This window comes from Salmo salar, chromosome ssa26 (genome assembly GCF_905237065.1).
Source record: "Salmo salar chromosome ssa26, Ssal_v3.1, whole genome shotgun sequence".
Lineage (NCBI taxonomy): Eukaryota > Metazoa > Chordata > Actinopteri > Salmoniformes > Salmonidae > Salmo > Salmo salar.
Genome location: NC_059467.1, coordinates 10,020,587 through 10,041,413, shown reverse-complemented (window position 1 = coordinate 10,041,413; position 20,827 = coordinate 10,020,587). Strand labels below are relative to the sequence as shown.

Below are 20,827 nucleotides of genomic sequence, written 5' to 3'. Positions count from 1 at the left end.
TAAATTGCACAGAAAATAAAAACCCTGGAAGTCTCAAAACGTCCTTGGCTGTGGAAAGTGATCAGCAGAAAAACTGGAGAACTGTATGTGGAGATATCTACTGTATATACTGTAGTTACACTATTTAACTATGGTCTTGATTGAATTGATACACAAGTTGCTTATTATTGTATGTTGGTGAACTGAGTAATAAAGAGCACAGATAGAAGGTGAAAGCTGAAACAGATGAGCTTATCTAACACAATGCTGTATGAGCGTCAAGGTGGCCAAATCCAACGCTGCTGTTTCACTCACTGCTTTTCTCCCACTTTAAAACCCAGCAGGACTGGAACCCTGCGAGATCAGCGTTCAGCTCTACTGCTCAATTTCTCTCCATCTCACCCAACAGTCACCATGAAGCCACTGTAAGCTCCCGTCTTCTGTTTAAAACCCATCCTTTCCATTATCCTCCTGACCAACAAGGACACTAGAACGCAGTCAATCATATTCTCTTCAAATACAACAGAAAACAGTAAATTCCACAAGTTCAAAAACCAAAAAAAACAACAAAAACACAAGATGAGTGTGCTCAAAAAGAAATAAAAAGGGGGAAACAAAAGGAAACTGTGTCAGCTGTCTGCTCCAGTTTCCAAAGGGGAGGGGGGTCTTTTCAGGAGCAGAGAGCCTGAACCATTCTGATGCCTGATGGGTCTCTTGGTTTGTCTGTCGCAAACACTGTATCCCATTCCACCCCTTTGTACTCCTTCCCAGATCACTCCGATATCCCAACCCAAGCACCGTAAATGAGCCACCGGTCTTCTGCTCTTTCCAAGGGTCGACGGTTAGAAGTAGCTGTAAACGGATTATTTTTGTAGAAATTCAGAAGGGTATTGTGTCTCATGGATCATACGCTAACATTAAACACATTAATGCTTGAACAACAAGCATATATTTGTCCAAATCTAATTTCACTCAGACTCTGATGCTATGAGGGGTAATCTAGTATTTACCATAACCTTACAGGAGTCATTACAAGCCATAATGGGACCCCTTAATCGAGGACAAATTAAAATGAAGATCGGCATTGTACAAGTGAATGGTCAGTCATACAGTATAGGAAAACACTGGGAAGATAAAACAATTTCACAATAGGATAAACAATGAACAACAAAATATATCTTTTTGACAATGACAAATTCTGAAGATGTTTGTAGTAAGATCAGCATATGAACCGACAAAATGGTGCATTGATCTCCTAGAAGTGATCTGAACAACAGTGACGGACAGTTGCTGCGGCAAGGATCACATGACTATTGCAACTGGTGAGTTTATATGAAAAAAAATACGATCAACCTTATGTTATTGCTTAAGTTGGCATATCTTCTTCTAGAACCATTATCTTTCTAAAGCATAAATAAACTCAACAGATACAATCACAATATACTTTTGAGAGAGCAATAAGCACTGCCAGTTGGCTGGACCAACAGTGGCTGAGAGACAAAAACCTGTTCGTAATGCAATAACATTTCACATCGAAAGATCAAAAAAGTAACCCACTCACCATGGAGCTGCAGTAAGCTGTTCCAAATTCATTAATTCAACACAGTTTATTTCACTGTCAAAACCCACCACCTTGCTAGGAAAAACAATAAATAAAGTGTACATTTTTGTTGTTGTTGCAGATTACTGCTGATTGGCAAACCAATTTTAAAAGAACTAAGACCTGACAAAGCTGTTTGAAGGACAATGTCCATTCAACCTAGAGAGCTTTGCCCCTGTGGTGACTCGGAATGCTATACGCATCATCACCCCTGTGCACCTCCAACTGCCTTTCTGTCACAACAACACAACCCACAAGGCACCGGGGCAGCTAGTGGGAGGCAAACTGGCCATTTTAAAGAGAGCCTTCTGGATGTACAACACATTATGTAGTATCTCCTGTTTTTCAAATTCCAGTTACCCTTAGATGACTGGGCTCAACATACCACAGTGGATCTAGAGAAGGAATCATACTGTATAAAAGACAGCCGTCACAAGTCATGGGGTGACAGTTTGACAGCGTAGAAGAGATACACCATTGTCAAAATGCTTCACTTCAAATACTTGGCACAGCATTTGGGTGTTTCAAGACAAGTTCGGAAGTTATGAGGCTGCGGATCTAGGGCTCATGATCTAAATGCTGGTAGTACATGTGTACTGTACCCTGTTATTATTAAATCAACCTTTTAAATACATATGTTAGTTTTCTTTTATGGAACAGATGAACCAGTGTTGCACACACATCCAACTGCATACTGTACACCTGATACAGGCATTACACTGGGGAGGAAAGGGTAACGATATTATCTGGCAACTCTCTGGTAGCAACATCTTGTAATGCTACTCGGTTTGGCTTAATATTATGACAAATCTCGAATATCGGCAATATTTGCCATCAACGATATGGTTGAGATATTGTGACGCGCTAGACCAGTGGTTCCCAAACTTTTTATAGTCCCGTACGTACCCCTTCAAACATTCAACTTCCAGCTGCGTAGCCCCTCTAGCACCAGGGTCAGCGCACTCTCAAATGTTGTGTTTTGCCATCATTGTAAGCCTGCCACACACACACACACACACACACACACACACACACACTATACAATACATTTATTAAACATAAGAATGAGTGTGAGTTTGTGTCACAACCCGGCTCGTGGGAAGTGACAAAGAGCTCTTATAGGACCAGGGCACAAATAATAATATAATAATAATAATCAATAATTTTGCTCTTTATTTAGCCATCTTACATATAAAACCTTATTTGTTCATCAAAAATTGTGAAGAACTCACCATAGGTTAATGAGAAGGGTGTGCTTGAAAGGATGCACATAACTCTGCAATGTTGGAGAATCCAATCTCAGATAGGTACATGGTTGCGAAGGGCACCAGTGTCTTAACAGCGCGATTTGCCAAGGCAAGAAACTCTGAGCACAGCCCTGTCCAGAAATCTGGCAGTGACTTCTGATTAAATAACATTTTCACAGAACCCCTTGTTGCAATTTCGATGAGGCTCTCTTGTTCAGATATCGGTAAGTGGACTGAAGGCAGGGCATGAAAGGGATAATGAATCCAGTTGTTTGTGTCGTCCGTTTCGGGAAAGTACCTGCGTAATTGCGCACCCAGCTCACTCAGGTGCTTCGCTATATCACATTTGATATTGTCCGTAAGTTTGAGTTCATTTGCACACAAAAAAATCATACAATGATGGAAAGACTTGTGTATTGTCCTTGTTAATGCTGACAGAGAAGAGCTCCAACTTCTTAATCATAGCCTCAATTTTGTCATGCACATTGAATATAGTTGCGGAGAGTCCCTGTAATCCTAGACTCAGATCATTCAGGTGAGAAAAAACATCACCCAGATAGGCCAGTCCTGTGAGAAACTCGTCATCATGCAAACGTTCAGACAAGTGAAAATTATGGTCAGTAAAGAAAAATGTAAGCTCGTCTCTGAATTTAAAAAAACTTGTCAATACTTTGCCCCTTGATAACCAGCGCACTTCTGTATGTTGTAAAAGCGTGACATGGTCGCTGCCCATATCATTGCATAATGCAGAAAATACACGAGAGTTCAGGGGCCTTGCTTTAACAAGGTTAACCATTTTCACTGTAGTGTCCAAAACGTCTTTCAAGCGGTCAGGCATTCCCTTGGCAGCAAGAGCCTACCGGTGGATGCTGCAGTGTACCCAAGTGGCGTCGGGAGCAACTGCTTGCACGCGCGTTACCACTCCACTATGTCTCCCTGTCATGGCTTTTGCTACATCAGTACAGATACCAACATCTTGACCACCAAAGTCCATTTGATGTCACAAAGCTGTCCAGTACTTTAAAACATATCCTGTCATGTTGTCCTGGTTTCCAGTGGTTTGCAGAAGAGGATGTCTTCCTTAATTGACCCCCCATAAACGTAACAGACATATACCAGGAGCTGTGCCAGGCCCGCCACATCTGTTGACTCATCCAGCTGTAACGCATATAATTCACTGGCTTGTATGCGAAGCAGTAATTGCATCAAAACAATGCCATGTCACTGATGCGTTGTGAAACAGTGTTGTTTGATGAAGTCATTGTCTGTATAGATTTTTTGGCATTTTCCCCCAGCATTGTCCCAGCCATATCCGCTGCAGCAGGAAGAATTAAGTCCTCCACAATAGTATGGGGCCTGCCTGTCCTAGCCACTCAGTAGCTCACCATATAAGACGCTTCTAGACCCTTCTTATTAATGTATCCGTTGCTTTTATACATGTCTTACTACTTGAAAGTCGTCTTTATTCTCGCTCAAAAAACTCCCGTGGCTTATTTTTCAAATGGTCATGTTTCGTTTCTAAATGTCTGCGCAAGAGTGAAGGTTTCCCGCGAGAGAGTAACAGTTAATGTGATTGGATGTTAATTATTTGACTAGGCTACCTGTATTTGACATTGTGTTGTTATTTCGCTGAACACTAGATGGTTCAATTTTATTTTTGGCAGTGAAACGAGGCTACTCAGGTGAGAAAAAAACCTCACCCAAATGTACAGCCCCATTGGAAAATATAAAATGTACTGTTTTAAAATAAAGAAATGATTTGGCGTACCCCCGACGGCATTGTGTGTACCCCCCAGGGGTACCCCCAGTATGGGAATACCTGCACTAGACAATACTCTATTTGAACTTTACAAATCAAAAACGGGCTGTTTATCAGTTAGACAGTATCAATGTGTTCAAAAGAAGTCTAAATGAGAAGGTGATTATGATATCATAAAATCAGCAAAAAAATAAGTCTGGAATTATTTTGTCATTAACAGCGATAATAACGAACATCGCTCATATTTGGAGTAGCATATTGTGGAATTGGTCTCCCTAAATTCTACTCTGTAATGTAATGCTGCTCTCCTATGTAGTACAAGAGATTCATAGTTATCTTGGGTCAACTACATCTTTGCAAACCACTAATCAACCATGACGACTAGAATGAAACATTTTGTAACTACCAAGGGTGACATAGAACATCCTCCTTCACACACAATAAATATAACGTATAGACAGAATCATAAAATGTGCTTCTACTATACCAGCATCTTGCTAACAGTGAGCAAGGGGCAGAGTCACGTTTTGAAGAACGTTGCAATTTGATCATGGAATTTGGTCCCAGGTGGCATTCGAAAACCACCCATCTGAACCCTGATTGTAAAAGAGTCATTCAGGTCCACCTCTCTCCGATGGAATGGTCAAACTGTAGCTTTGGATTCTTGCTCTCAATTAGGCAATGACAAAAGTCTGAAAGTGGTCAGGGCACGCAAAGGAACACCACATCCAAGAAAGAGACCGAGCCTAATCCTAGGTTGAAGATAGGTCTCATCCAGCCTACTATTGGATAGAAAACTGAACAGGCAATGGAGGAGTGGGATGAAGTTTTAAGTGCCTATTTCATTGTCGGGTTTTGAAAGCCTCCAGAAAAACCAGTAGTCAATGTAATAAAGCTAGAAGGAGGAGAGTCTTCTAGGTAGAGATCAGATGGGTATGGAAACCACATGACCATCTATCGACTGTAGGGGTCTCCATGGTAACTGGCGCTGAAGTTGTTGTCAAGAGGGGAGACAACAGGGGACAGGGTTGAAGAAGAGGAGGAGGAAGCAGAGGGCAAGTGTAGATCTAGATCGTCGACAAGTCCCACACCCTCAAACGCATCTTCTGTGTCCATAGGGGTCCCATCGGCCCCCTCCTCCACCCCAATGGGCCCCTGAGGGCTGAGATGAGAAGAGACTGTGATGTACTGGGAGGGGAGAGGTGTTACTGTCCTGCTATGGGCCCCAGAGGGCTCTAACAGGAATCCTGAGCTCTCGCCCAGCTGCATGCTGTGGTGGGTCAGAATACGGGAGGTGGGCTCTGTGAACGACAGAGTGCCGCGGTGGGACGGAGAGAAGGACGTCCAACCACCTCCACCAAGACCCTGACCCCTGCCCTGAGTGTCTCTGCCCCCATCCTGAGCCTCTGTCCCAGTCTGGGAGCCGCGGTGGATGCGGTGGCTAACGATGATGTTGTTACCGAAGCTACCCATGGAGGCCATGGTGGTGCTCTGCTCCCTCTGGACCACGGCCGTCATACCACCCTCGGCGATCAGCCTGCGGAGCCGAGAAACGGCATCCTCCCCACTGCCCTGATCTTGAGATTCCCCTGGGGAGAGGAGGAAAAGACACGGAGAGCTTTGTTAAACATACAGCAGAAACAGCTTCAATAGGTTGTAGTTGGTCACTTGGTTCCATTCATTTCCTCAATGTTGGATTTATCGCAATGTTCTACTCGCAATGTTCTACTTGCCTAACTACAATACACACATGAAAAACAAAAACAATTTCCACTTCTACACAGATGCATGTCCTCTGCTTGGCGTTTGAGAAACTCCCTCCATAAATGTAACCAGACAGTATAAACTATTTGAGGGAAGGTGGAAGTGGCAAGCATGACGTGATCGAAGTGGGCCTCTTCTCTGCGATTTGGCATGGCACGGTGATATCTGCGTTAGCCGTAGCGCTAGCCCTAATGAAGCCCACATTACCTGACAGGGGAAGAATATAGTTACTTACAAGGCTGGCTAAATGTCTTAGTGTCCAACTAGCCTGGATTAAGCCACTCCTAAAACAGCAATACCAGTCTGCTCTAGCATCCAGCCCCTACTATAATACCACATACTGTAATCATATTACTCAGGCAGCTGCTGTTGGTGTAGAGTTCAACTTATCCCAATCACCTACTGAAAGGAAATCAAATATTATTTTACGAGCCTAAAAAATATATTAAGCAACATCTCGGAGGAAGTGCAGCCAAATAAATCTTTGAAACTAGACAGCTGTGTACTGTAACATCAGTGAAGTATGAACATGGTGCAACTCAGTGTTACATCTACCTATCAAGTACACATGGTTATTTGGCTTTGCCACAAAAAGATTGGCTGTTTATACCCATTAATACATTTTTTATATTCCTCTACAGGCAAAATAAAATGTATATGAAGATTACTGAGGGAACGTCAGCGGCCTAAATGTTTTGCAATCGCACTTAATGTGATGCGGAGAATGAAAATGAGAGAGTCAGTAGGCGGCCTCTAGCGATGCATGGAGAAGCCAGACTGACAGATCACAGTACTGTGTGTTATCCGTCAGTCACGAACTCTCCGCGGACTCTGCAAAGAAATTCATAATGTAATTTGTGTCAAAAACAAAGCCACAGTCACAAGCACACAGAGGAAAAAGAACCAAAGGGGATGTAAGGTGACTTTAAAAAACATTATTGTACTTATGGCTGTCCCTTCTACTGAAAACAGGGGGTATCTGCATTGCTGTTTTTGACAGGCACTTAAATTGTTGGAGAATGAAATGTGTCAATTTGGAAGAGTAAACACAGGCTGTATGGTGTTGTTGTTCTTCTTCATTTGAATTGGGCTCCAAGCAACCATAAAAGTTTGTGAACAACGGTATTACACCGTTAATCAGCAGAATACCACTGGGTGTGCCAGCAGGACAGTGGCCCTGGCAGTTCCATTATTCTTATGGATGAGGCTACTACTGTACATTGGAAAAACATTCAAAAGAGCTACTGTTTACTATGTACAATATCATAATCACCACCTTTATTTTTCACACCATGTTTGCTGGCAACAGTCACATCCACTCCACAGTTTATGGCTGCTGTATTCAATACACAAATGACGATAATTTGTGGTCTATAGATCATGTGTGTGTACGTGCGTCGACAACTAGGTTGTAATAATCCCAGCCATAATAATGCTCTGCTGCCCCTACAAGGGAGAGGCCATTCATGGGATTAATGAAGGGGGGAATATGAGGAAGGAGGCCTCCTCCCCCCATTTCCTCCAACCCAGAGATAAGGAGACAGTGAGTACTGGTAATCTCCTCAGACAAGGACCAAACTCATTTATCACAGACAACGACTCCTGTGGACTGACTGGTCTTGCTAATGATGGTGGTGGTGGAATGGTGTTGCGATCATAGATATAGAACTGAGATGACCTCATGACGTGGGTTTTCTTTGGCTCACCTGGAGCTACATTATGTCTCCTATTTGTCAGCTATTTTGCTCTCAGGCAAAGATTGTCTTGACTTTTAACACTATTTTGTGGCATATAAATGATCCCACAAATGCCAGTCAAATTGAGATAAGAGTCTATTTACACTGAGAATCAGGTGTGGAGGACTGGATGAGGTTACCTGGGTTAGCCAAGGTGGTGCTGGCCTCTGTGAAGGCCTCGGCTGAGTCGCCATCCTCCTGCAGTGTGTGAGGGGGCGTCTCAGGCACCATTTCTGTGCTGCTGCCTGGATGAAGGTCCCTTATGTGTCCACTGACTTAGGGAGGAAGAAAATAAAAACACAGCGCATGTTGAGACCTTGTTCGCTGGGAGAGAAGATGCATTTGCTTTTCATTTTATACACTTTGGAAAACATGCGTGACTTGGTGACAACAACAGAATTTTATGTTCATCATGTAAGAGAAAAACTACATCCAGTCAGATTACAACGGTTTACCCAGGTAAACATTCAAACTCATTAAAATCCTCCAAAAACAAGCTCATTGTGAATTAAGGGGATTCTTCAAGGTGATCTGTACCAACAAAAAAAACATACCTCAAAAGAGATACGGATCGGTAAGGAGTGTAGTACTCTGTACAATGATATATTTGTAGAAATATAGATTTACTCTGAGTAAATAGAATTCAGGAGAAACCTGTGCTATGTTGAACCATATCCCTCAAACATGCTTCCTAAAGAAATGTTTAGTCTCAGTGAGGGGGAGAGGAATCGGATTAGTGCAGTATTTTGTTGCTCCATCTGCGAAGTGGAGAGATGAAAGCCTCCATTGGGTGGCTGCCGTCTCCCGATGAGGAGAGTGGGTGAGGAGTGTGTGTAAAAAAAGAAAGAAAAAAAAAGAAGCTAAAACGTCCCTCGTATGTAAAATTGGACTAGTAAAATGTTCTCTCACACCTCCAAAAATCATGGATATCTGATTGTGACATCAAAGGTGAATATTGGCATGACTATTTTCACCTCTAGATCCAATCAAACCAGAGACTGACAAGGCTAGGGGATTCTACTGAAACTCGCATGGCATCAGGGAATTGGATATAAGACCTGTCAGTGGGTGGCATTCTATCTGACTGTTTGACACCACAAGGCCAGAGGCTGCATGAGTAGCACTCTCTGTGTCAGTCACCTGTCCACCTGCAAACTGAACTGCAGAACCTTTTTAGAGTGGAGGTTTTCCCACAGTAGCTTGACAGACACAAATCCATTTAAGTTTTTTTTGCCTTAGAAGTGATGTTTCCAGTGATGGATTCCACCCTTATATCTTAATGACGCTTCCTCTTAATAAGTAGATGACAGACAAGCCTTGGTTGGTTAACCACAAATAAATGAAACCATGTAGATTACAAAAATTGTACGGGGAAGTTTCAGATCTAAGATGATTCTCATTCAAACCATAGAAATGTGAAGTCCTTCACCCCACACATGTATAACCTGTGTAATTACAAGCTTTTCAATAAACAAAGTTTACTGGAGGGGTTTCTTGAGGACCCTGATAGTAAATGCTAAGTCCTGGGCGTCCTCTATTGCTACTGTAGATTAGTCAAATATCTAGTCTATTCTCCATATCCCCATCGAACAGCGGGAGGCTCCATTTAAATCATCTTTACGTGGAGTAAGAGAGCGTCTCTTTTATTGCTTTGCCCTGTGTCACCTCCCAAGCGTGTCCCATAAATACCGAAAGTGTTGAGGGAAAGCTGCCTCCGTAATAACATAGCCTCTATAGGTACATCAGAGGACAAGCGCTGAGCATTTCCTATAGTGTCTCTGACTCTCCTATCCCTCTCCGTGGGATCAATTATAATTTGGCCTAATAATGCAACTCGGGTTCTTTAGCTTTATCACTGTCCTGCCAAATTGAGGGCGGCTGATTTACGTGACCCCAGCGGGACATTAGGGCTCTCCGAGGTGTGTCGCTGCCTTAATGAAAGCATGTGGGAAGTGTCACCTTGTATATAACACTCTCCTCTACACAAAACACAGGGTGTCTGGCTGGCTGGAGGGGACTCGACTCAAACAGAAGATGGTCTAAAGTCACTTTTCCAGGTGGGTGGGTGTAACAAAGGTGCTGGTTGGATTCTTTTTTGGGGATCCTTCAATACAGCGGGCTTTGGGGAATATGATAAATCAAAATGACTTAACTAAAATGACACATTAGGCCTTACACAAAAGTGAAAGTAAGACACTGGGCAAGAGTCATGCCGAGTGTTCTTTGAGCCAGGTGTTATTTGAAGCACAAAGGCTCGACTGCCAAGGCATAAATACTGTAGGTGTGTAGTGACTCTATAATCATAAAATGTGATCATCTTCTCACAACAGTGCCGCTAATCCATTTCAAATGAACACGTCGAGCAATGTTTGAATTCAACTTGCTGAACAGGAGTTGGGCCTGAGGAGTGTGCCGTTACGAATTCAATGCGATGTGCGGAGGCGCGTTCCCAATGCCTGCTCTCTCTCCCAACGGCAACACTCCATCAGCCATGCGCTGGAGAGGGCGGCTGAAGAGTCACTTAAGGCATCACAGCCATGGAGATGCTGATTAGTCAAACCAGCCAGCCCACAGTATGTGGATGGATGATTCAGATCCGAATGATACGTAAATATAACTTCCCTTTGCACCAGGCTCATTGTATAACAGAGCAAACAGGCAAATGCAATTGCATAGTTGTCCATTTGTTGGGACTATTTATGACGTAACGTTTTTGACCTACAGTTAATTTCCACCCACAGCAATAATATTATGATGAATACATTCAGGTTTTAATCATTAAAAGCCTTTCTTTGTGATGAGTAATATTAGGCATCCTGATAGTGGTGTTTTGTACCTCCATCATTTTAGGGGAAAATCGGCAAATACACAACTTGCATTCAATACGTCCATCTACCATTCTGAAAACTGCTTGGATAATAAACTCAGCAAAAAAAAGAAACTTCCCTTTTTCAGGACCCTGTCTTTCAAAGATATTTGGATTTTTATGAATTAACTTCACAGCTCTTCATTGTAAAGGGTTTAAACACCGTTTCCCATGCTTGTTCAATGAACCATAAACATTTAATGAACATGCACCTGTGGAACGGTTGTTAAGACACTAACAGCTTACAGACAGTAGGCAATTAAGGTCACAGTTATGAAAACTTAGGACACTAAAGAGGCCTTTCTACTGACTCTGAAAAACACCAAAAGAAAGATGCCCAGGGTCCCTGATCATCTGCGTGAACGTGCCTTAAGCATGCTGCAAGGAGGCATGAGGACTACAGATGTGGCCAGGGCAATAAATTGCAATGTCCGTACTGTGAGACGCCTAAGACAGCGTTACAGGGAGACAGGACGGACAGCCGATCGTCCTCGCAGTGGCAGACCACGTGTAACAACACCTGCACATGATCGGTACATCCGAGCATCACACCTGCGGGACAGGTACAGGATGGCAACAACAACTGACCGAGTTACACCAGGAACGCACAGTCCCTCCATCCGTGCTCAGACTGTCTGCAATAGGCTGAGAGAGGCTGGACTGAGGGCTTGTAGGTCTGTTGTAAGGGAGGTCCTCACCAGACATCACCGGCAACAACATCGCCTATTGGCACAAACGCAAAGTCGCTAGACCAGACAGGACTGGCAAAAAGTACTCTTCACTGACGAGTCGCGGTTCTGTCTCACCAGGGGTGATGGTCGGATTCTAATTTATCGTTGATGGAATGGGCGTTACACCGAGGCCTGTACTCTGGAGCGGGATTGATTTGGAGGTGGAGGGTCCATCATGGTCTGGGGCAGTGTGTCACAGCATCATCGGACTGAGCTTGTTGTCATTGCAGGCAATCTCTGTGCGTTACAGGGAAGACATCCTCCTCCCTCATGTGGTACCCTTCCTGCAGGCTCATCCTGACATGACCCTCCAGCATGACAATGCCACCAGCCATACTGCTTGTTCTGTGAGTGATTTCCTGCAAGACAGGAATGTCAGTGTTCTGCCATGGCCAGCGAAGAGCCCGGATCTCAATCCCATTGAGCAAGTCTGGGACCTGTTGGATCGGAGGGTGAGGGCTAGGGCCATTCCCCCCAGAAATGTCTAGGACCTTGCAGGTGCCTTGGTGGAAGAGTGGGGTAACATCTCACAGCAAGAACTGGCAAATCTGGTGCAGTCCATGAGGAGATGCACTGCTGTACTTAATGCAGCTGGTGACCCCCCCTTTGTTCAGGGGCATATTGTCACATGTCCGTAGAACTTATTTCAGTTTATGTCTCAGTTGTTGAATCTTATGTTCCTACAAATATTTACACGTTAAATTTGCTGAAAATAAAACAGTTGACAGCGAGAGGATGTTTCTTTTTTTGCTTTTTCAGATAATATTAGATATTATGAAACCCAACTTCAGGTTTGAGTAAGGAAGTAGATATCACGTAAGATTCTGTTAGTGTTTCACCTCCTTAAGTGTTTCTTATATATTTGGGCTTCCGAGTGGCGCAGCGGCCTAAGGCACTGCAACTCAGTGCAAGAGGCGTCACTACAGTCCCTGGTTCGAATCCAGGCTGTATCACATCCGGCCGTGATTGGGAGTCCCATAGGGCGGCACACAATTGGCCCAGCGTCGTCCGGGTTTGGCTGGGGTAGGCCGTCATTGTAAATAAGAATTTGTTCTTAACTGACTTGCCTAGTTAAATAAAGGTAAAAAAATAAATTTAAAACAATATATATAAGAGTGACTCTAGTTTTTTTAATAGGAAGGACAGCACTCCACTTCAAGAAATAGGCACATTTTCACTGGAGAGTAGTGGAGTCTGAGCAGTCAACTTTTGAAGGGCGGCGGGTTGGAGTCAAAGCAATCAACCTTTATTACCATCTAAATCCTGGACACCTGTCAGAGAATCCTCTCATAGCTCAACCTGTATGACGAGGACCATGGCAGAATAACACAACACACACACACACACACACACACACACACACACACACACACACACAACTGGTTTCAAGTGAGGTACAGTTAGTACACTCCTACATACAGTACAGTGGATCTCTAAACCTTGCTATGCTATATAATCATTATACCAGTTATTGGTACATTAACAACAACAATAGGGGAGTAGAAACAGAGATAAATGTTAAGTGCCAGATACGATTGCAAAGGCTGGGCATGAGAGCTCTTTTTCAATTTCTCGCCAGGTGTTTATTGTTTCAATCATTCATTTGTAATTAGTATAATGGAGTTGTGCTAATGCTCTCGCAACACAATGTATTGTGTACAACATTCCAGCTGAGCCAAAATGGACTCTGGTGCTCTGTTTGTGGATATCGACTTTATGAAATTGAGTCTAAACCCCTTCAGGTAGTACCTTAAAAAGCCCAGAGACACAAAAGTGTACCATGCAGGTCTCATTTTCTCTGATAGCACTCACGTTCCCAGATGTGCCACTGGGAAACATGAAGATACAGTAATGAAAATTATATTTCAGTGCCCCAAGAGAGACGGGTTTTGGATGAGACCCAATATCACAACATCCATTTCTGTGATCGGTTACTAAGACAGTTAATGCAGAGATGGGGGTAATTGGTATTGCTATATTACCACTGGGACAACAGACAAGTAATGATCCACGTCACCTGACTTAGGAGCCAAGGGCAATTAAGAGGTTTGTGTCTTAAAGGGCAACCTTTTTTACTTTTTACTTCACATTGATTATCTGCAGCACCACCCCAACGGCAACATGTGTGAAAATGCCACATTTCTGTTTTGTAGTAAAGAGAGGAAGTATACGTACTTCCAACAACATCATTGATGTGCATCATGTGAATTTAACCAATTATGAGAAGGCATTGCCTACTAATTGGTTGATGATGTCATTGAAAACACACCATCTTCTATCTTTTTTTACCCCAAAATATAGAAACGCCATTTTCACATACAGTATTTTGATGTTGGGGTGGTGCTGGAGATTATGAATATGAAGTTGAAAAATTGTGAAATGTACCTCTATCTAAACAAGTATTTGCTTCCTGTTGCCATGCCTTTGAGGTCTTTGTTTTGCTCTGTATGGAATGAGGCCAAGGAGGTTGTTCAGACTGATTGCAATTAGGTTAAGTCTTAAATGCCAAATGAAAAGGATTCCATGAAAAGTTAATTAAATTATGACGCTACTAATTTGCCAGGTTGTATTTCCCGACAGCAACGAGGAACAAATTCCCCGTTAATGAAAAAAAAAGCCATTGTAGAAAAACTGTTGTGTTGTGCAGTAAAATGGAACCTGATTTCCACAGTTCACTCGCTCAATTAATGAAAGTATCATCCCGAAGATTTGTCAATTACTCATTTGTGAAAGTCCTTACAATATGCCTGAGGGGAGCCTTGGGCTCTCTGCATATTGTGTTTAGAATATTAAATAGTTCTGGGATTCATTTGATGGTGATTTAACCAGACTTACCTGTTAAGACATTACATAGTTGAACAGCTCAGTATTATGAAAACGAAGTACAGTGCCTTCGGCAAGTATTCAAACCCCTTGACTTTTCCCACATTTTATTAGGTTACAGCCTTATTCTAAACATTTTCCTAAATCTACACACACACACAACCCCATAATGACAAAGCAAAAACAGGTTCAGATTTTTTTGCTAATTCATTTAAAATAAAAAACTGAAATATCACATTTACATAAGTATTCAGACCCATTACTCACTACTTTGTTGAAGCACCTTTGGAAGCGATTACAGTCTCGAGACTTCTTGGTTATGACGCTACAAGCTTGGCACACATGTATTTGGGGAGTTTCTCCCATTCTTCTCTGCAGATCCTCTCAAGCTCTGTCAGGTTGGATGGGGAGCGTCGCTGCACAGCTATTTCCAGAGATGTTTGATGGGGATCAAGTCCGGGCTCTGGCTGAGCCACTCAAGGACATTCAGAGACTTGTCCCGAAGCCACTCCTGCGTTGTCTTGGCTGTGTGCTTAGGGTCATAGACCTGTAGGAAGGCAAACCTTCACCTGAGTCTGAGGTCCTGTGCACTCTGGAGCAAGTTTCCATCAAGGATCTTTGTACTTTTCTCTGTTCAGCTTTGCCTCAAATCTGACTAGTCTCCCAGTCCCTGCCGCTGAAACACATCCCCACAGCATGACGCTGCCACCACCATACTTCACAGTAGGGATGGTGCCAGGTTTCCTCCAGACGTGATGCTTGGCATTCAGGCCAAAGAGTTCAATCGTGGTTTCATCACACCAGAGAATACTATTTCTCATGGTCTGAGAGTCTTTAGGTGCCTTTTGGAAAACTCTAAGCAGGCTGTCATGTGCCTTTTGGAAAACTCTAAGTGGGCTGTCATGTGCCTTTTACAGAGGAGTGGCTTCCGTCTGGCCACTCTACCATAAAGGCCTGATTGGTGGAGTGCTGCAGAGATGGTTGTCCTTCTGGAAGGTTCTCCCATCTCCACAGAAGAACTCTAGAGCTCTGTTTGAGTGACCATTGAGTTCTTGGTCACCTCCCTGACCAAGGCCCTACTCCCCCAATTGCTCAGTTTGGCCGGGTGACCAGCACTTGGAAGAGTCTTGGTGGTTCCAAACTTCTTCCATTTAAGAATGATGGAGGCCACTGTGTGTTTGGGGTCCTTCAATGCTGCATACATTTTTTTTGGTACCCTTCCCCAGATCTGTGGCTTGACACAATCCTGTCTAGGAGCTCTACGGCCAATTCCTTCAACCTCATGGCTTGGTTTTTGCTCTGACATGCCCTGTCAACCGTGGGACCTTACACACGTGTGTGCTTTTCTAAATCATGTCCAATCAATTGCATTTACCATCTCAAGGATGTTCAATGGAAAAAGGGTGCATCTGAGCTCAATTTCACATCTCATAGCAAATGGTCTCAATACTTACCTAAATAAGGTGTTTCTGTTTTTTTATTTGTATAAATTAGCAAAACATTTCAAAAGCCTGTTTTAACTTTGTCATTATGGGGTATTGTGTGTAGATTGCTGAGGATTTGTATTTATTTAATCCATTTTAGAGTAAGTCTGTAAAGTAACAAAATGTGTAAAAAGTCAAAGGGTCTGAATACTTTCCAAAGGCATTGTAGATCTAGTAGATAGGGTAAATACTGGAGGGATTGGGGGAGAGAGATAGAGGTATAGATATAGGTAGATGTACTGTCTGTGGCTTGGGAGGCCCGGGAGGTGCTGGGAACCTGTGGCTCTCGGTCAGTCTGTGTTTCGGCATTCTGAAGCTGTAGGACGGGTGTCTGTGTGCCTTGTGAGGTCACAACGGGGGTAGGGTGACGGGGCTGGAGACCGATGGCGTTCATAAGTCCCATGTCCCTTTCAGACCTCAAGGGGGCCCTGCTGCTCCTGCAAAACACAGCCATATAGTAAATGCTGATAAAGGCCATATGGATGTAAGTGTGTGTATGAGACTAGCGTTGGCATTGCATTTTGTTAAATAAATGTATTGTTGTGAGCAAAAGGGAGAGTCCAATGTCAACACACAGAACTAGCGCTGCCTTTACTTTGACAGAAGCGTAAACACAGTTCAGAGAACGCCTGCTAGACAGAAGACTCATATCTCCATTGAAGAAAAAATAAAATAAAATACTTGCACATCCCCCTTCTCTGAAAGCCACATATACCTAACTAGTGTTCTCACACACACCATCCTCAAAGGCCTGCCCCAGCCAATTCTCACCCTGGCCGCTCTCCATCGCGGCTCCCACCGGTACCACTGCCTCGATTGTTGTTGACAGCAAATATGGGCTCACTGTGCTCAGCGGGGCCGTCTCCATCTGACTGGGCATCTCTAGAGGGGAGAGATGAAGTAGAGAGAGAGAGAGAGAGAGAGAGAGAGAGATGAGAGAGGAGAGAGAGAGAGAGAGAGAGAGAGAGAGAGAGAGAGAGAGAGAGAGAGAAACAAAGAGAAGGAAAGAGAGGGACATTGTACAATAAGTCATTACCGTCATGTTGTTGCTCATGTTTCATCATTTGGTCATATTTGTGTGTTAAATCAGAGAACAAAATTTTTAAGTTAGAATGTTCCACTCGTCATGTCAGACCTATACAGCAGGATATGCTAAAGCTTTCAACAAGTTACAGTATTTCAATCAATCAAAAAAGGATGTACTGTACAAGCAGATCCCTCACAACGGTCCCCAGCATTAAGATGAAAAATCTGTAGTACTGCTTCATAGCTAAAAATGATACAATGTTGACTGAGGGATGTTGTCAGACCTGGATGCATCCACAATTATGATTTAATCTGATAAAAAAAATCAATTCAGGGCAAGCACTCCGGCTATCTTCGGGTAGAGTATAAATACAATTGAAATCATTTTACCTTGCAGTGGAACAGTTGAGACCAGTGCAGTATTATGAAAACAGTCTGAGAATCTTATCAATAAGTGTCTGTTCAATTGGTGTTGAACCATAAAATAACCTGAAGACCTTCAATTCATATCGAAAACATTCCTGTCCAGCAGGATTGGATTAAATCTTATGAAGCAGAGACAGAATGGCACTGGAGTTCCATGGTTGCCATGGCACCTAGAGGTAGCCTTGGTATTTTAATCCTGCAAAATGATCCATCATTATTTGTTAAGTGTTTAAGCTCATTGTTTTTAACAAATCAAAATCAAATCAAATTTTATTTGTCACATGCGCCGAATACAACAGGTGTAGACTTTAGTGACATGCTTACTTACGAGCGCCTAACCTACAATGCAGTTTAAAAAAAATATGGTTAAGAATAAGAGATAAAAGTAACAAGTAATTAAAGAGAAGCGTTTAGTTTTTTATGATAGCTTATCAAGTATAGAACATAAGAAACTCAGTATTTTTTTTTTATCATCAACGTTAAATTAGTTAACATATTTGGCTATTGTTCTAGATCTTTCTAGATCCTCATCTCCTCGACCAAAGGCTGGATGAAAAGATTCTGAAATGGCAGCAACCTTCATTTATTATATAGAAGGAATCCTCAGAAGAAGAGCCTCTTTCAATACGGGCTCCTACGGACAACATGGTGAGGACGACGAGGCGGTAGGAGACTAATTAACAAACTAAAGTCCATTGTATGCACTCACAATGAGAGTACCGGAGTTAGGTGATAAAGGGCCTGGCCATTTCTGCAGGCTGACCCTCAGGCAAATTACGTCACCCACTCCCAAGCCAATACAGTCCAGAAAGAGAGCAGTGGACCAACCAAAATACAATGAAAGTGTTTCCACCAATGTCTTCAGACGTCGTGCACTCTACAATCTTCAATCCTTAACAAGTCGCCTCTTTTGTATGAGTTTATCTCAGATTTTGATATGATCTGCGTTACTGAAAAATGGCACAAAGAGGGGGACTTTTACAATGTAAATGCTTCAGCGCCGCCTGGATATAAATACATTGAAAAGGCACACAGCCACGGCCGTGGTGGAGACCTTACTGTTTTGTACAGAGTGCTTTATTTTAAACCCACAGACTGTTGCTGATTTTCAGTCTGAGTGCCTCGCTTTTAAATGTAAACAACCAAATCCTCTCACTTGTTATCCTTGTTTACAGCCCCCAATCCCCTCCAGACAAGCACCGTTTTTTAATTCCTGAGTTTTGTGAACTATTAACCTCTGTATGCTCAACCCTCTCCAACATTGTCATTTTAAAATCCATGTTGACTCACCCAAGTGCTCTATGGCTGCTGACTTCAACTTGCAGGACTGTCTAAACCACGTGCAACATGTAAAATATTCCCCACCCACAACCGTCAACACACAATACGTTATCACTGGAGATGTCCCTGCCTCTGACTTGGATGTCCTCGAACTTGGTATATATGACACAAACCTGTGACACGGTCTGAATGCTCCCTCTCCGCTCCACTGCCCAATGGGGGCCATTCTATTCTGCAACTTAAGGAAACTTGACACATCCAGCCCACTTTTGAGTCTGACGCAAGTGAGCGGTCCTCGACGACATGGTCAACCTGTACTACAGCGCTCTGAGTAATACACTGAACATCATTGCTCCCGTAACCTTCCAACACTCTTCACCCTGGTTCACTGACGAACTGCGCAGAATGAAGACTCATGACCGTAAGCTTGAGGCGCGTTGGGAGGAAGGACGGCGTTGGGAGGTCCATCTACTGGCCTACAAAGACCACCAAAGCAAGCTATTTTGCTGCCCTAAAAGCAGCACGAACAGCCTTCTACTCCACCATGATTGACAACAACGAGGCTAACCTCAGAATCCTGTTCTCAACCATCAACCACCTTAAAACGCATGCCCTCCTGCAGCCATATCTGACCACTGCGATCGGAACGTTTAATACGGGCCTTAGAAAAACATGTTTCTACACACTGTCTTTCTTATAGTCCTAACCTGGAAAGTCCTTTTAGCACCTAGCCTACTGCTATTTCCTGCCTTGATTCTAAATGTATATTTTTATTGTATTTTTTTTGTATCTTTGCCTATGTAGAGCTATGCGATAACACAGTAACGAAGAGCACTACATGTTTTATTACTACTATAAACTCGATTGAAAGACATTCTCCGGTTCTTTTCTATAATTGTTATCCAGTAGTTGTGAAAGTAGTGCTCACGAGCCAAAAGTGGTCGCGAAAATGGCAGACATTGCGCTCTCTTGCGCTGCTGTGTGTGAATCTTGCTAGCTGACACTCAAATGGCGAGGGGCTGAAGCTCATTGGCTAGAACTCGAATTGCAAAGGGGCTGGCCCACGTAGGGGAAAATGTAGGGAAAAGGGCACGGCACAGAAAAACAGTCGCTTTCAAAGAAATTGGGATTGTGTGGCTAATTTAGGTAAAACAGTAGATCTTCTCATAGGTTATGCATGTATGAACTACACATTGACACATTCAGCCCTAAACGGGAGGTTTAAAAAAATACTTAGTCACACCCGAATAGCAATGTGGCCTGAGTGTTGGGAGAATGCAAGCTGCTCCATAAAGCAAGGTTAAATTGAATAGCTAGAGATCGTCAAGCAGTTGGTTTCTGTGAAGACCGCACCCATCAAATGTGTCCATCAGCTACATCTTAGAAGATAACGAGCAAAATAAGTTTCCACGTTCCATTAATCCCCCAGCATCAGTGGACAGACAGGCAGCAGAGTCAGCGAATCAGCAGCCTGTGAGAGACACTGATAAATCATGTACACTTAACGACCCTTCCACTACAACCGTATGCGATACTTGGTAAGAAACTGAGCGATGGCACTCTTTTTGGGGTAGTTACCATGGATTTAGGGAAACTGCTGGCAGGCATTCAACTGTGGACGATATTCATTTCAATAGCACAAAGGTGGATATCTTATAAGGACTGTTCTCACGCCGGTGGGTAGATAAACAGTATGTGTATATTTCCAAAGACCATATTCTGGTGTGTAAGCCAGTGCAGTTGATGGACTGGTGTGCTGAAAGGAAAAATGGATGAGAGAGAGGGAGAAAGAGGGGATATTTTTTTTCACTCACTCCCTCAGGCAAAAATAATATAATCTGAGAGACAAATTGAATGCATGACACTTATAATCGCTGGAACGGCGGCCCCTGACATGCTACTGCTTTCAAATCCTGTCAGATTGTCTGCTTTACCTTGGCTCTTTACAGTAAGCACACCAGGCAGAAGAAGAGACCTGCTCAAATCCCCAAAGGAGGAAGACAATCCACGTCTTCTCTCATTTGCATGAATCCGACACTGATGCTTCTTCAGCGTGGCTGACGGTAGGGAGTAAGCCTTGCAACCAATACTTCAGGTGCCACCTA

The 20,827-nt window shown here is 43.2% G+C and overlaps 1 protein-coding gene across 5 annotated transcripts in view; it reads right to left on the bottom strand.

Annotated features, from left to right (window-relative positions):
• Positions 1-4,402: 4,402 nt before the first annotated feature.
• The window catches only part of LOC106587104 (activating molecule in BECN1-regulated autophagy protein 1A), a 105,936-nt gene continuing 89,511 nt past the window's right edge, over positions 4,403-20,827 (bottom strand). For 4 of the 5 annotated variants that reach the window (XM_014175101.2, XM_014175104.2, XM_014175106.2 and 1 more), the window contains 4 exons: positions 16,761-16,871; positions 16,230-16,426; positions 8,226-8,360; positions 4,403-6,174 (listed from right to left, as the gene is read on the bottom strand). In XM_014175101.2, the coding sequence (XP_014030576.2) occupies positions 5,540-6,174; positions 8,226-8,360; positions 16,230-16,426; positions 16,761-16,871 (1,078 nt within the window). In that variant the 3' untranslated portion in view covers positions 4,403-5,539. The remainder of the gene's footprint in view (positions 6,175-8,225; positions 8,361-16,229; positions 16,427-16,760; positions 16,872-20,827) is intronic. The other variant, XM_014175105.2, reaches the window with a different exon arrangement.